Source organism: Pristiophorus japonicus, chromosome 4, assembly GCF_044704955.1.
Source record: "Pristiophorus japonicus isolate sPriJap1 chromosome 4, sPriJap1.hap1, whole genome shotgun sequence".
Classification (NCBI taxonomy): domain Eukaryota; kingdom Metazoa; phylum Chordata; class Chondrichthyes; family Pristiophoridae; genus Pristiophorus; species Pristiophorus japonicus.
In genome coordinates, this window is record NC_091980.1 from 243,688,202 (window position 1) to 243,705,236 (window position 17,035).

The window sequence follows — 17,035 nt, forward strand, 5'->3', positions numbered from 1 at the left end:
TGAATCACTGAAAAAGAATTTAAAAAATAAAAACTTCAACTTTCCTTTTTTGCAGGTCTTCATACCTAACGATGTCTCTGGGGCTTCAACGCAAGCTTTTCTCGGGTGTTTTTTCCCACCAAGTATGGGTTCGCTGAATGGCCAATTTTAAGCGGTGCAGTTTTTTTGCTGTTGCACGTCATCGATCCGCTTTTCGCCGATATTTCAAAACCGTCATTTGTTAACTTTGGCCAATTTAGACAAGTACCTTTTACTGGCAAAAAAGGCGAAATATTGCCGTAAAAACATGTGCAAGGCTGGCCAATTTCTCCCCCAGCATGTACAAAAAAAATAAAGCAATTGGTAAGAATGAATAGTAAACAACAAAGTAGTGAAAAAATTTGAAAGAAACTGACGAGGGAAGAAAAGGTAGAACTATTAAGTGACTGTCAATTTTTTTTAAATAATAGATTTGGATGAAGAACATGCTTTAGACCAATCGATCTCATCGTTTCAGAATAACAACCCTAACATCTTACCCTGATTGGCCCCCTGAACAAGCAGCCGCAGCCTTGGAGTTTAACATCTCGTGAAGGAGGCAGAGTACAAATAGAATGAGAAAGAAACTCTTAATCATAAACAGTTGAATACATTATAGAATACTTTCTCATTATTTGTGCTTTGGAGTAAGGGAAAGATTAAGGATTATAATAATTACTTGTAATGTGAATTTTAGCAAACGTCTCCCGTGGAAATTGGCTAGGATCTGTGAAATCTTGTGTGCTAAAGTCTACAAAGATTTTTGGTAGCAATAAACAGCACCAGAATGCAGAACTCTTTACCTGGAGATTGTTCTTCAATTTTGATTTCCTGTATATTGGGACATGTACTTTCATTACAAGAAGTTAAAATTGCTTTGGGGGTGAGGGGGTGAATAAGCAGTTGCAGCAGGTGTTATAGCGGACTATTAAAATATCTCTATCTCTGACTCAGAAGATTTGAGTGTTTATTTTTCATGACGATAAAACAACCTGCTCTCTGGGAAATTCAGGGCTTCATTTGTGCAAAGGAGCCATTATCTACAGAATGAAACAGGAACACTTTTAGAATTGAGAAGTTATGTGCTTTTGTGCTCTTTCACAATAGCAACACTAACTTATGGATCTGCTCTTGCTGGCTGCTTTTTTGGCCTTAAACTGAAGCAAATGTTGCATTTAAAACTGATTTGAATGTATCATCCAAAATGATTTGTTAAGGACAGCTATCATAAAGTAATAACAAATTTATTTTACATGTGTGAAACATTTGACTATCTGAGCAAAACTGGTGATTTTTAAAATATATACTGTATTGCGATCTGTTAAGACAGTAAAGAAAACATTGCATTTTAAAACATGTTTTAACCTTGAACATTCAATAAATAGTAAATATTTTAAATGTGCAATGCTTACATTGAAAATTAAAGTTCTTATGGAAGACAAATGTTCTGTTGAATGATAAAATACCAATTGCTCTTTAAAATGATTAAAAAAAACATTACATTGTACATTCTTGATGGAAGAACATTTGACTCATATCAACAGTTAACAAAATCATGCAAACTAGCACATCTTTACAGTACAATTTGCAACATAACTATAAGTGAAAGCCAGCACAGTGTTCAGTGTTGATACGTGATTTCATTCAGTTACAAGCTATCATTGGCTTTCCATTTATATAGCACTTCTTGGATTAGTGGCATGGGAATGCACAATAATAATGAATGAAAATTTTCCCTTGTGCAGCAGAAGAATCCAGTCGAATCATTTTTTCTTCCTGGTGTCTGCATTAGTTTCTGGTTGTGCTGCAGGGAAGGTGTGGTGATATATGTGTCTGTGGCTTGTAGCAGCATCATATAGCCTGAAAAGAGCCTATATGGACACAAAAACAACTTTCATTATGCTTGGAGAAACCATGATAGTAGCATTAAGTCACTGTTTAGAAACACAAACTAAATTGATTAGTTAAAATCATGATTGAATCATGTTCTGTTTTAAACAGACACTTAACAGATGTGCTGTGTTAACATAGTTGACATGCCTGAGTTCTACATGCATGCTGAATGATTGCCATTTTCATTTGATTGATAGCCAGGTTTATAGGCACAGTGGAAATGAATGGTGAGTGTCTTCATTTACAAACACTCCAAATTTTAACTTATTCTAACACCAAAGCAGAACAGATCTGACTTGCCAGGTCTCTTTAGGGGAATTAATTTTTCATGGAATGTTGAATACAATTTTGTTTTGTATTTTGCTAGGAGGGGAAGACATCCAGCCAATTTAATGGTCCTAGTCCTGGATATAAATGTGTTTTTCTTTAAATCAAAGAGACACTGAATGTTTTAAAACCTCATAAGATAGCATCGATGAGGACTATTACTGATATTGATCATAAAATTAATGCATTATTTTGTAGTATTTCTTTAAATCTATTTACTAGGCTGACACAGTGGCACAGCACATTGGGCATTGGACCCATGACTTTCCATAGGGCGAGTTCTCTATTCTTCACTGTGTGCCTGGAGAGATGCTGGCAGATGCTTCTGCTAACAAATAGGGAGGGGAGAATAAAATAACTGGTGCAAAAGTTTAAAAGTAAACAAATACTGAATGTTTATACAGGCCTACACCAAATGCCTTTGTTGAATCTATTATATTATCAACAGGGTATCCTTCGGATAAAAATAATCTTCAAGTATCAGCTTCATGCTTTGTTACTCTGAAATAAACGACCAAATGAAAACCTGTAGCCTTTTTATATTGGTACTAACCAGTGCATTCATAGCCCTGTTCTTTCAAAGTTCGTTGGCGTGTTTTTTTTGGAAAACCGTTACCGAGATACTGCAAATTGATGCTCGCTTGATATCTTTCTTTCTTAATGCCTGTCCTGAATTAATGTTTTCATCACCCCCTGCTGGCCAACAATGGTCTACACAGTCAAGGCAGAAAGTCAGCTGAAGTGAAGTAAAAGTGCTTAAGTACATGATAATATATCCCTCCTTTATAGTCATAAAGCTTAGCTAGATTTTCCAAACTGAAGATTACTCCAAGTGCAATGAGTCTATGCAAATGCTTTCTTTTGTATTGTTTCTCATACATTTTACTTTAGGATATCAAAATTAGAGTAATTGACTTTAAATTCTTGAGTTCATAATAGTTTTTGTGGCATTTGGCTTAAAATGGAGGTTCAGTAATGGGAGTTGCTTCATATTAAGGTCCTCACTTACCGAGCAAAATAATTACTTGTGTTAGGTTTTATTTCAAATTTAAGAGTATATAACTCTATGTTTAATGAAACTGGTAGTGTGCGGGGAGGGGATTGTAGAAGAGGGACAATGACAGTGATCCTAAGGTGCTGGTTATTAATTTTACAATATCTTTTCAGATTTGTTTCATACAATTTCAGCCTAAAAATCACATTTTTACATATTTTTATCAGCTTGAAATGTCATGCACTATCCACTAATCGTATTATATAATATATTGAAACACTTTACCAAGTGTGCCCTGAACTATTGTCATTTTCAGCCTTGCGTGTTCTGAATAGAAAAATTGCTGCAGTATGATCGCTTTCCACTGAATTCAGTCGTGCGTGTCAAACTTGTCTCTAAACTGGGTTGATTAAGGTGATTAACAGAGTTGTTCAAAACCCAATTATCTGCAATCATAATTATTGCAGAATGACTTATAGCTTTTGGATTATTTTGTTAATGTAAATATCTCTATAGTCCCACTAATGTAGCCGCCTTACAATATTATTGTTGTGCCTACTAACTCATCTTTGTACAATGGTGCTCTGGGAGGGAAGTACATTGTTGACTGACTTGCTGTGCACTTGGAACATTTTCTATTTTTCCTTTGATTTCTAATATTTGCAGTTTTTCTCTCTCTACGGTTTGCTTGAACTCCAGATTATCAAAACACATACTTTAGAATTTGGAATGCACTGCCTGATTGGGTGGTGGATACAGATTCAATAGTAGCCTTCAAAAGGAAATTGGATAAATACTTGAAGGAGAAAACATTGCAGGGATTGGATTGCTGTTCGAAAGAGCCGTCGCAGACTCTGGGCAGAATGGCCTCCAGGTACTGTACTATTTTATTTTTACACGCATCTTTTTTTTAGTCAATAGATTTCTATGCAGTAAAATAGTCTAATTTTGGTGATGTTATGGTGCTCCAGTGTGCTACACCATGATTCCCTATGTGGTGAGTTCCCAAATTTTGCCTGAACTGAGAAGAGCCAAGGGAAAGGCCAACAGATGGTGAATCAAAGGGTGAGCCACCAGTCAGTCTCTTCCATCTCAGTGGTCAGTTGCAGAGCAGATCCAGAATTAGAAAATTGCATCACTGTCATCTTGGAATGATGGCGTTATGGAAGGGAAGTAGGAAAGAAATACATTTACAAAGGGAGATTTTTTTTAAATACATCCATAATTTTAAAATTTCTTCTTTGATCAGGTGAGTTTTTAAATTCCATTCACTCGATCTAATGTTTAATGGTTTTACCACTGAAATGCAATGTTGGTTTATAGAATGAACATACTTCTGATACTAACTCAATATACTCCTCCTATAGCTGAATAGTTCTGAAACTAAGACATTTATATGAAATTTCTGTTACTGCAACCAAATAGAAAGGAACCTAATTATACTAGAATGAATATTTCCTAATATATTCTGCAAATTTGATTAATAAAGAATGAGAGTTCAATAATCAGATGTTGTACAGCGTTCAGAAAATACCAAGTTTGACAGAATTTATCAAACCTGAAACCTTGTAAAGTAAAAATGTTTATCTGCCAGAAGGCACCAACTGAAGATGACTAAATAAAATCCATGAAACAATACAGGCAAAAAGTTGATGCACAATTAAATTATTTTGTTTATGATGCAACCTGTTGCAAGATGGTACATAAAATGAAGGCTTACCTCATTAGTACTTCCCTATGGAATTGCAGAAAGGAGAGAGAAAATGTTGAAAGGAGAAAGCTAATCTAAGTACAGATTTTAAAAAGCAGCAAATACAAAAACAGGTGTCCTTAACTTGGTATATACTGCATTTACAAAAATATATTTATGGTACAGGTTGAACCTCCCTTATCCAGAACCATTCCCGGCCACCGGGTAGCACATGCGCAGAGCTCCGACAAATTGAAGTCCTTCCTCGTTGCTGACTCCCGCAATCGCTGGCCTGACCTCATGATCCACGGTCTTTCCGCCCCCCTCCCCATGATCACTCTGCCGCACTCCCAGCCCCAAGTCAATCAGCCCTGATATCCCCTCCAATTTAACGTGACCATCCCTCGTCCAGAATAATCCCTTATCCAGAACAGACCAGGTCCCGAGGGTTCTGGATAAGGGAGGTTCAATCTGTACAAGTTTAAGTAAACAAATGTTTTTTTTTGTGTCTTTTTACTCTTTGTCTTTTGTCTCCTACCTCTGATATCTACTGTTCTGATTTCTCTCTATATAGCAATCATCCATAATTCTCTTTCATCAATACTATATGGTCATTGCACCTCTGAATGTGCCTCTCTTGTTTTTACAGGCTTTTCAGATCCAAACCTTAGCATTATTTAACCACTATTTCCTGATTTATCTTGTATTTTCTACTGTTTTCACCCTGCCTTGGCCCTTCACCTTCCTTCCCCAATAAAATAAATCCATGACCTTTTCCTCCCTCCTTTCTGTATTCTCTCCTTCAGACAATGACAACATCTGGGCTTTGCAATTGTGCATGTCTATTATCATTATTATTGCCCTCTTGCAGCAGATGCACTTCCTGATTGAACCAATTTTTTTGAACCAGCTTATCCTTCTAAGACAATGTTCTCCATCCACTGGTCCAAACTGAATTGGTAAAATCTTCTCCAACAAGGGCAGTTAAGATCGGATTGAGATTTGAAATTCACTCCCCTCATACGCATGGAACTCCAACACCACACCCCCTAAAGTAAATGCACTATCTTAATGATATAATTTATCAGGTTTTTTTTACACATTGAAGAAAATAAGTAAATACTTCTATATTAACTATTTTAGAAAAATTAGTTAATATTTGTTGTCGGTGTCAGCCGTGGCTTAGTTGATAGCACCCTCGCCTCTAAGTCAGGAGGTTGTGGGTTCAAGTCCCACTCTGGTGACTTGAGCACAAAAAATCTAGGTTGACACTTCAGTGAAGTGCTGCACTATCGGAGGTGCTGTCTTTCAGATGAGATGTTAACCAAAGGCCCCGGGGCATTTGCTCTCAAGTGAACGTAAAAGATCCCATGGCACTATTTTGAAGAAGGGCAGGGGTGTTATCTCTCATTTATCCCTCAATGACATTACTAAAACATTATCTGGTCATAATCACATTGCTGTTTGTGGGAGCTTGCTGTGTGCAAATTAGCTGCCACTTTTCCTACACTACAACAGTGCGTACTCTGCAAAAAGTACTTCATTTGCTGTAATGCACTTTGGGACATCTGCAAAAGTGGTCGTAAAAGGCGCTATATAAATGCAAGTCTTTTTCTTTTTGTATTTGCTTACGGTACATTACGCAATGTGTCATCAGACATGATCAAGGTGTACATACATTTTTATTTATATTGTATATAGATTTCAGTATATACCTCAACTAGTTTTGTATTTGTTACTTTTATTATTAAATATAACTATTTTACAATATCAGTTTCTTCTAACTCCCTCTTGTAAATGTTCAAGAAGTTGATGAGAGGTTATCTCTGATTGGAAGTTATACAAGACTGCACAGTAAACAACTACAAAGCACTAAATGAAAACTTTAATCATAACAATTCAGATCATATTTGCAAAGCATAAAAATAAATGAAGCAAGACACAGCACTTTTTCCCCAACTTTTTCTGTCAATTTTCTCTCCTGTCCCCTCTTCTGAAGACCTCAAGTCCTTGCACGGGTAAAGTTCAGTACCTCAGTTATGGTGTGCATTCCTCATGCATGAACTTTGGCAGTGATTGTCAGGGTGAGGGAGAATTACAACCTCTCTGAACTCGTGCTCCCCAGAACCTGCATGCCCATTTTCAGCAGTGGTTACTAGGTAGTGAACCAGAGCAGGAACCCCTGGCCTAATCCACTGGCACTGAAGTCAACTGTTTTGCTCCTGCCACTTATCCATTTAATAACATAAGAAATAGGAGTAGGAGTAGGCCATTCGGCCCCTCCGAGCCTGCTCTGCAAGATTAAGATCAGCTCACTCGGCCAAGACTGGAAATCAAACTTATGAACTTGGTATAACACAAGGAGAGCTAACACTGCTGTTGAGAAACAATTCTTGCTATACTATACTCCAACAACTCTCATGAATAGTGGTTCATCTAATTAATCAAAACCATGATTCCAAGTTTCTTAATGAGATAATTCAAATATAAAAAGGAATGTTACATTATTACAGACTACAAAAACATTCCGTACCTCTAGTTTATAGCGGTTTGTAGTAATTCAGTGTCATATAAACAGCAAAAGACTATCACAGAAATAGTTAATTGTACTAGAGAAAAAAATCAGCAACACACTTACCTGGTCCCATAAGGCTCCTGCTACTTGGTCTATGACCGCTCCAAGCTCTCTGTATTCTCCAGAGTATCTAATATATGCCCACGTGCACAGAGTGATCAGAGCCAGCCCCATAATCATGTTGCAAAGACTGGCTATAATGTCCACTCCAATAAACCCTGTCACTCCAGCTATTACATACATAATAAATATCACCACAAACAGAGTGGCAGGTGTGCGAGCAGCATGGAATATGTTTTTACTATCGTTGTGTTTTATGTAGTTTATGTATAACTCGTCAATTTCTTTCTCCAGTTGTTGTAAATAACGACGACTGAATTCTTCTCCTCCCATCTTCTTCACTCCACGGAATAATTTGACAGCTTCCTCTCGAAGCCCCAAGTGTTTGTTCTGGAGGTCATTGGGTGCAAGGAATGGTCTGTCTCCTCCACAAAGCTACAGGATAAAACATATTTGAAATAAGTAGGAATGAAAATTTATACAATAATGGAATAAATACTAAAATCAGTACAGTATTAAAATTGGAAGAATAGTAATAACCTTGTGATTAAAGATATTACGACAGGCCTCCACTTGCTCCCAGTGTTGGACAGGAGCAGTACACTCAGTGTGCTGCTCTTGTCTGGGCCCAAGATAGCCGAGATTCCCTGTTCCAGGCCATTTACACAGCCTGGGGCACTGCCAGTGGAGGCTTGTTTCCTGGCAAGGCCGAGCACAGTAGAAGGTGCTGCTGCAAGCCAGAGATTGGGACCTTCTGGCTGTCAGTGGTTACATTAAAAAGGCCTACTTTGATATCCTCAGCCTGGGGCTGGGAACTCTAAACTCAGTTAAATGTCTCCATTGGGTCTGCATCTTCCACCACTCCTGCAAATCCCAGGGCAATGCAAAAAGGGTGGAGATAGGATTGTCCTGGAGTCTCCAGGAATTAAGGGTTAATCTCCTGGACACTGGTGTGAGGAATCAGTGAGAAAGGTGCATGGACAATACTGCATTGTTTTCATTTTTTTTTGTTTATTAGTTATAAAAGTATTGGAGATGAGAAAAAAAAACTGGCCGACTGTGCGGACAGTTGGAGAAAGGAGGTCATGTTATGAAACCTCTAGGAATATGTATATGTCCAACCAGAGGTGGCAACCCGAGGTGGTGACCTGGTTCGCCGGATCTCCACCCTTTTTCTTGACTCTTGTGGCTGGGGTATTGGGCGTTCCCAGGGGAAAGGTTAGAGAGGGAAAAACTATTCTATAATAAAACTAAAATGTTATAAGATTCTCAAATGTATGAATTCCTAACTTTGGTTGAGTTGTCAGGTGGGAGGGATTAAATGGAGACTACCCAGTGGGGTTGAATGAGAATCAATGAGCAAATTAACCTGAACTGTTCGCATATAACCAGAACCAGCGACAATGGCAGAGGTTTGAATGCAGATAATCAACCTGCCATCTCAAATAGGGAAACCTGCATATTGAGAAAAATCACTAAACACTAGGGAAATATCAGAGGGTGAATTCTGGACATGAGCAGGTTAAGAAAGAAAAATGTGGAAAATAAGCTGGTATTTTGTTTGAAATTAACTCCAAAGTTGGTCCAGTGAACAAATGCATCACTGATGAGCCATATGGAGAGAAAAGTTCCACATTTGATCATGGACTTCACCTACCTGACCTCCATCAAGGTAGAGATGGGCAATGCTGGAATTTGCCTCAGCACCCCTAGGCAAGAGAGGCAAAAATCAGCCAGCCTCTTGTTCCTTACTCTTGCTGAAAAATTTACATATTTGTACATTGGGTGAAGACGGGAGTTGGACTCGGCTGTGATTTCCCCTTCCTACAGTTAAATAGCCTGCCAATACACACTGTTCAGGTTCATACATGAAGAACAGGGACTAAGGTGAGATAACAGAGGATTGCAGCACATAAGGGGCTGTAAAGCAGGATGACTCTGCCTTTTTGAGAGATGGGAGAACAAAATGTATTTTTTGTTTCCCATTTGTTCCACTGTCGAATCACAATTCTCACTACTCATTGTTAATCCAGTGCTGCTCTCAGCTGAGATGATTGGACAGTGCAAGTGCCAAACTGGTGCTCGACAGCCAACTGTCATAAAGTGTTCTTCTGTGCCATATGACAGGTTCTACAGTATTTTCTTTCCTTTCCTTCCTTCCACCCCACCCCAGCTGACTTGCAACAAACCACATTCAAAATGAAACTGAAATCAAAACAAAAATTCTGGAAGTAAGCTGCAAGTCTGACAGCTTCTCTAAAGAAAAAAGAAAGGTTAACAGTTCGAGCAGAGAAGGCTTTGATGGACTTGCTGCGTATTTCTAGCATTTTCTTAATTGTGCATTTTTTTTTACACGAACGAAATGGAGTTGAGATAGAGATTCAAATCCAGCAGTTAGAGTGGAAGTGGAAGTCTATTACTCCTAAAATCTAAGCTAAGTGTTTTGTATAATTTAGACACTTTTTGGACAAAACATCCTTGAACCATTTGACTATATTTTACATCATCTACAAGAATAGAATGTAAAACTAATACTTATTGCTACACACCATGCAAAGTTTGACGCAAGTTAATAAACATCTAGACTGACCCAATTTAACCCCCCCCTCCCCCCCCCCCTACTGCATGAGTAATATTTTTCCCATTGCTTACAACAGCCATTCTTGTAGCCTCTGGCCTCTCCGAGAGATATTGCCAATTAGTCCCAAATTAGGGTTTGTTTTGTGTTCTAGGCCCATGCCCACTAGGAACTGGATTGAGACTGCCTCAAATCATTTCACATCTGATCCTCACCACCAACGCTCAGAGGAGCTGTTAAGCCCAGACATGTGTGTCTCACTGCACCACCCAGTTCCCAATATTTTCTGCTTGCATGGTTGTGCACAGAGTTCTAGACATAGCCAGTACACTTTGAATGATCTGAGTACTGACAAGAGCATTGCTCTGTCACAACAAAATAACTTTGCTTAGATTTATAAAGTGCCCAGGAGAGCCACATAAACCACTAACCATTTCTTAAACCTGGCCTGCTAATGTACTGGAATCACATTGAATACACTGTTGAGCCCAAGGGGTATGAGACTGGCTCACAAAGCCAGTCGTCTGCCTGTTGTTAGTCAGGTTTCCTTCAATTTTGCATCGCTGCAAATGCAGAGCATAGATAACATTTTCTGCCATTCACAAGATGAGGTGGTGAGTAGCAATTGGGGTACATGAGAATTGCTGGTAGATATAAACCTTAAATTCTAGTTGTCAAATCCAATTTCAGCTGTCTAAATAGTTGGTAAGTACTGAGCAGAGTACCAGTTGCAGACTAAATCAATGGGATTAAATGAATTTGACTAAGAGAGGGAAAGCAGCTGATTAATTAGGAATTTAAAATGCCTGGCAGCATAACACAAGAAAATCAGCTACAGAATCACCCGATTATAATGGGAATTTGGGCCACTGGCCAAATCGACCAGTATAACTCGATTCAAATATACTTTCAAAATATATTCAAGCAATTTTCTCCCAACTACAGAGCCATAACTATGCACTCATCTTGGATTGTCTTCAGCCTTTGAAGGTCATCGAAATGAGATGCTTTAATGTTAATGAGATGAAGCTTCCTTACCTCCTCCATGTTTTTACCGTATAGATCCTTGGCTGCTGCTACAGCTGCTAAATTGTTGGCTTCCGCTGTGGCCTAAATTATATGAAGACATAAAAAGATTGATTAGATCAAATTATAAATTAACTTCTGACGGTGTGTATTGTACAATTGGTAGTTATCATGAATAAATAAATTATATGAAATCTAGGTGCAGTAAGTTTGTTGAATTCCCTTTGGTTAATTCCCTAAAATTACAAAAACAGATTTGGCCCATTTTAATATCTTGAGAAATTATAGATCCGTACTGCATAAATTACACCCTGGCACAGTCAACAATACAAACCTGGATATGGGATTTTTCTGTTTTATTGCCTTTCCTAGGAGATGGTGTAGAGACAGATAGTGATAATGGTATGCATAAGTTGCACCATGATGGTATGGAATAGGCTTGATGGACTGGCTGGTCATTTCCTGTCTTATTTTCATATGCACAATGTATTTTGCCATGAGAATCCTCCTGTGAACAGGTCTATCTGAAGGATCCCAGGCAGGCCATACTGTACCAGAGCTATTCTCATAGAAACATAAAAAATAGGTGCAGGATTAGGCCCTTCGAGCCCGCACCATCATTCAATATGATCATGGCTGATCATGCAACTTCCGTACCCCATTCCTGCTTTCTCTCCATACCCCTTGATCCCTTTAGCCATAAGGGCCACATCAAACTCCCTTTTGAATATATCCAACGAACTGGCCTCAACAACTTTCTGCGCTAGAGAATTCCATAGGTTCACAATTCTGAGTGAAGAAGTTTCTCCTCATCTCGGTTCTAAATGGCTTACCCCTTATCCTTAGACTGTTACCCCTGGTTCTGGACTGCCCCAACATCTTTCTGCATCTAACCTGTCCGATCCCGTGAGAATTTTATATGTTTCTATGAGATCCCCTCTCATTCTTCTAAATTCCAGTGAATATAAGTTTAGTCGATCCAATCTTTCTTTATATGTCAGTCCTGCCATCCCGAGAATCAGTCTGGTGAACCTTCGCTGCACTCTCTCAATAGCAAGAATGTCCTTCCTCAGATTAGGAGACCAAAACTGAACACAACATTCAAGGTTTTGCCTTACCAAGGCCTGTATAATTCTCGGCCTATCTGCCATCATCCTCATACCCTCATACTGAGGTGCATACACCTCACTCTGTCAGAGGATTCGTGCATGCAGAGGCTCCAAATCCCAAGGAAAATTTTGACAGCAGACTAGATGGCAAGAATGTGACAGGTGAAGCCTGACCTCCCTCCCACTTAAATAAGTATATGCATCTTCCACCTGAATTGCAATTTTCTGGTTGCCCCTTTTAGGCCTACCTCTCTTCACAAGTCCAAAGCTGCACATGGAGCTATGAAAAATTACACAATCGAGTGACCACCAAAAATTGCATGCAATCAGCCCACTACATTTCCCATCAGTTTTAGACTCCGTATTAGCGTAGGCACAGGAATAGGCCTGGCTGATCTGTTTCTCAACTCCATTTGTCTGTCTTTGCTCCATATCCCTTGATAACTTTGCTTAACAAATATCTATTGATCTCAGTCATGAAAATTTACATTGACCCAGCAGCCACAGTCTACTATCACTTGTGCAAAAAAAAAAGTGCTTCCTGATTTCACCCCTGAATGGCCTAGCTCGAATTTTTACATTCTACCTTGTTCTGGATTTCCCCCAGCCAGACGAAATAGTTTATCTACCCTATCGGATCCCTTTATCATTTTACACACCTCAATTAGATCACCCCCTCTCTTCTAAACTTAAGGGAATACAAGCCAGGTTTATGCAAGCTGTTTTCAATTTACCCCATTCAACCCTGGTATTCTGGTAAATCTGTGCTGTGCACCCCTCCAATATATCCATTCAATACTGACTTCAGTTGGATGAGAAAATCTGGAGTGTCTTAACCATTGGTGAGGCCGCACCTGGAGTACTGCATGCAGTTTTGATCACCTTACTTAAGAAAGGATATACTAGCTTTGGAGGGGGTACAGAGACGATTCACTAGGCTGATTCCGGAGATGAGGGGGTTACCTTATGATGATAGATTGAGTAGGCTGGGTCTTTACTCGTTGGAGTTCAGAAGGATGAGGGGTGATCTTATAGAAACATTTAAAATAATGAAAGGGGTAGACAAGATAGAGGCAGAGAGGTTGTTTCCACTGGTCGGGGAGACTAGAACTAGGGGGCACAGCCTCAAAATACGGGGGAGCCCATTAAAACCGAGTTGAGAAGGAATTTCTTCTCCGAGGGTTGTGAATCTGTGGAATTCTCTGCCCAGGGAAGCAGTTGAGGCTAGCTCATTGAATGTATTCAAATCACGGATAGATTTTTAACCAATAATGGAATTAAGGGTTATGGGGAGCGGGCGGGTAAGTGGAGCTGAGTCCACGGCCAGATCGGCCATGACCTTGAATGGCGGAGCAGGCTCGAGGGGCTAGATGGCCTACTCCTGTTCCTAATTCTTATGTTCTTATGTACTCGCTACTGCACCAATATGACATTTCCCACATTATGGAGGTATGGTATCCTAGTGGCTATGGTACTGCACTAGTAAGCCACAGGATATGAGTTCAAATCGCACAATGGCAAATTATGAAATTGAATAATTTGGTCATTTCAGAACATAAAAATTAGAAGTAGGAGTAGGCCATTCAGCCCATCGAGCCTGCTCTGCCATTCAATCAGATCATGGCTGATCTACCTCAACTCCATTTTTCTGCTCTGTCCCCACATCCCTTGATTCCCTTAATAGCCAAAAATCTTTGAACATACTCAAAGACTGAGCCTCCACAGCCCTCTACGAGGTATAGAATTCCAAAGATTCACCATCCTCTGAGTGAAAACATTTCTTCTCATCTCCTCAATGGCCGACCCCTTATTCTGAGACTGTGACCCTTGGTTCTAGACTCCTCAGCCAAAGGAAACATCATCCCTGCATCTACCCTGTAAGTATTTTGCATGTTTCTAATGAGATCACCTCTCATTCATCTAAACTCTAGAGAATGTAGGCCTAGTCTACTCAATCTCTCCTAGTATAACAATCGCTCCATCCCAGGAATTAGTCTGGTGAACCTTTGTTGTACTCCCTCAATGGCAAGTATATCTTCCTTTGATAAGGAGACCAAAACTGCACACAATACTCTAGGTGTGGTCTCACCAGGGTCCTATATAAATGCAGTAAGATGTCTTTACTCTTATACTCAAATATTCTTGTAATAAAGGCTAACATATAATTTGCATTTTTAATTGCTTGCTGTACTTGCATGTTAACTTTCAGTGATTCGTGTACAAGCACACCCAGGTCCCCATGAACAACAACATTTCTCAATCTCTCACCATCTTAAAAAAAACTCTGCTTTTCTATTTTCTGTACCAAAGTGGATAACTTCATATTTCTCCACATTATATTCTATTTGCCATGTTCTTGCCCACTCACTTAGCCTGTCAATATCTCCTTGAAGTCTCTTTGCATCCTCCTCACAACTTATATTCCCACCTAAATTTGTATCATCAGAAAACTTGGATATATTACATTTGGTCCCCAAATCATTGATGTAGATTGTGAATAGCTGGGGCCCAAGCACCAATCCTTGCGGCACCCAACTAGTTACAGCCTGCCAACCCGAAAATGACCTGTTTTCTGTCGTTAACCAATCCTCAATCCATGCTAGTGTGGATTACCCCCAAACCCATGAGACCTAATTTTGTTCAATAACCTCTTGTGTGGCACCTTATTGAATGCCTTCTGAAAATCTAAATATACCACATCCACTGGTTCCACCCCCACCGCCCGCCCCCCCCCCCCTTATCTATTCTGCTAGTTACAGCCTCCAAAAACTCTTAACAGATTTGTGAAACATGATTTCCCTTTTATAAATCCGTGTTGACTCTGCCCAATCCTATTATTATTTTCTAAGTGCCCTGTTACCACGTCCTTAATAATAGATTCTAGCATTTTCCCTACTACTGATGTCCGGCTCTAACTGGTCTGTAGTTCCCCATTTTCTCTCCCTCCTTTCTCCTTTCTTAAATAGCGGTGTTACATCAGTTACCTTCCGATCTGCGGGAACCGTTCTAGAATCTATGGAATTTTGGAAGACGACAACCAATGCATCCACTATCTCTATAGCCACCTCTTTCAAGGATGTAGGCCATCAGGTCCGGGGGATTTATCAGCTTTCAGTCCCATTAATTTCTCCAGTGCTATTTTTTTACTAAAACTAATGTCTTTCAGTTCCTCATTCTCACTAGACCCTTAGGTGCGCCACTATTTCCGGGAGGTTTTTCATGTCTTCTTCTGTGAAGACAGACATAAAGTATTTGTTCAATTTCTCTGGCATTTCCTTATTCCCCATTATAATTTCTCCTGTCTCAGCCTGTAGGGGATCCATATTTACTTTTGCTAATCTTTTCCTTTTTATATATCTATAGATACTTTTATAGTCTGTTTTTATGTCTCTCGCTAGATTACTCTCATTCTAGTTTCCCTTTTCAATTTCTTGACCCTCCTTTGTTGAATTCTAAAATCCTCCGAATCCTCAGGCTTACTGCTCTTTTTGGCAACATTATAAGCCTCTTCCTTTGATCGAATACTATCTTTAACTTGTCTTGTTAGTCATGGTTGGACCAATTTTCCTGTGGGATTTTTGTGTCTTAAAGGAATGTATGTTTGTTGTAAATTATGCATTAATTCTTTAAATGCTCATCATAGGCGGTCCCTCGAAGGAGGATGACTTGCTTCCACGAGTTCACAGATGTTTCGATGAAGGACCCGATGTTCCAGTCCTGAACTCCAATTGAGGGGGTGGAAGATGCCTGCGCATGAATTTTTTTAATGTGTGGTGACTTGCACACCAGCCACCACACGGCTTTGACAGAGCTAGGTCTTGGTCCATTGGCAAGGGTTAACCAAGGCGACTGGAGACATGCTCGGTTGCATGGACCTAGCGTGCACACATATCGCACTGTGGGCTGGCCCGTGTTGCCCCTGGGCCCCCGCCTCTTCTGGGCCTCGTACCCTCGTCTGTCGCACCTCCGCCACAAACACTCGCTGCTCATTTGCCCCGACCTTCCCACTCCTCTGTATCTGGGCCCTGCCGATGTTCCTGCCTACGCTCCAAAATGGCGACCAGGGTTTTGATGATGTCACACAGTCGCCGATCTCAAAATCCTTGGAGCAGCTCACGCTGGAGGTTGAAGTGGTATGCCACTCCAGCTCTTTTACTTGCCGACCTGTGGAGCTGTTCGCTCGCAGGTCAGGGGGCCACGATGTCCCAGGGCCCGCCATTCCAGCTCTTTTACTTGTTGGAGAGGCGTGGCCCATAAAAGGGCGGCAGTCGGAGGAGCTAGCTGGTGCAGGGGCAGATGGTAAACAAATAAGTAGAAAGAAATCGAAGGGTGACGTCACAGCCAAGCGGGTAAGTGATTGGCTGGTGGATTGGTGAGTATTTAATCTTTTTTTTCCTTTTTTTTATTTCCTTATCAGTAGGAAACCTTTGACATTGTTGCCAAATTAAGTTAATCTAAGGGTTAAGTCATGCCAGGAGAGCTCAGACACGTGTCATGCTCCTGTGCTATGTGGGAAGTCAGGGACGCTTCCAGTGTCCCTGATGACTACATGAGCAGGAAATGTATCCTGCTGCAGCTCCTGACAGACCGCATTGCGGCACTGGAGCTGCGCATGGATTCACTCTGGAACATCCGCGATGCTGAGGATGCCGTGAATAGCACGTTTAGTGAGTTGGTCACACTGGAGGCAAAGGTTACTCAGGCAGATAAGGAATGGGTGACCATCAGGCAGAGCAGTGGAAGGAAGGTACTGCAGGGGACCCCT

General features: G+C 40.2%; 2 protein-coding genes across 5 annotated transcripts in view; one reads left to right on the forward strand and one right to left on the reverse strand.

The window, feature by feature from the left end:
* sav1 (salvador family WW domain containing protein 1) overlaps positions 1-1,301 on the forward strand; it is a 51,776-nt gene extending 50,475 nt beyond the window's left edge. For 2 of the 3 annotated variants that reach the window (XR_011593116.1, XR_011593118.1), the window contains 2 exons: positions 56-342; positions 450-1,301. The gene's annotated coding sequence lies outside the window, so the exon portion shown is untranslated. The remainder of the gene's footprint in view (positions 1-55; positions 343-449) is intronic. The other variant, XM_070879234.1, reaches the window with a different exon arrangement.
* Positions 1,302-1,495: 194 nt separating this feature from the next.
* atl1 (atlastin GTPase 1) overlaps positions 1,496-17,035 on the reverse strand; it is a 103,330-nt gene continuing 87,790 nt past the window's right edge. For both annotated transcript variants that reach the window (XM_070877503.1, XM_070877502.1), the window contains 3 exons: positions 11,174-11,245; positions 7,561-7,992; positions 1,496-1,889 (listed from right to left, as the gene is read on the reverse strand). In XM_070877503.1, coding sequence (XP_070733604.1) covers positions 1,782-1,889; positions 7,561-7,992; positions 11,174-11,245 — 612 coding nt within the window. In that variant the 3' untranslated portion in view covers positions 1,496-1,781. The remainder of the gene's footprint in view (positions 1,890-7,560; positions 7,993-11,173; positions 11,246-17,035) is intronic.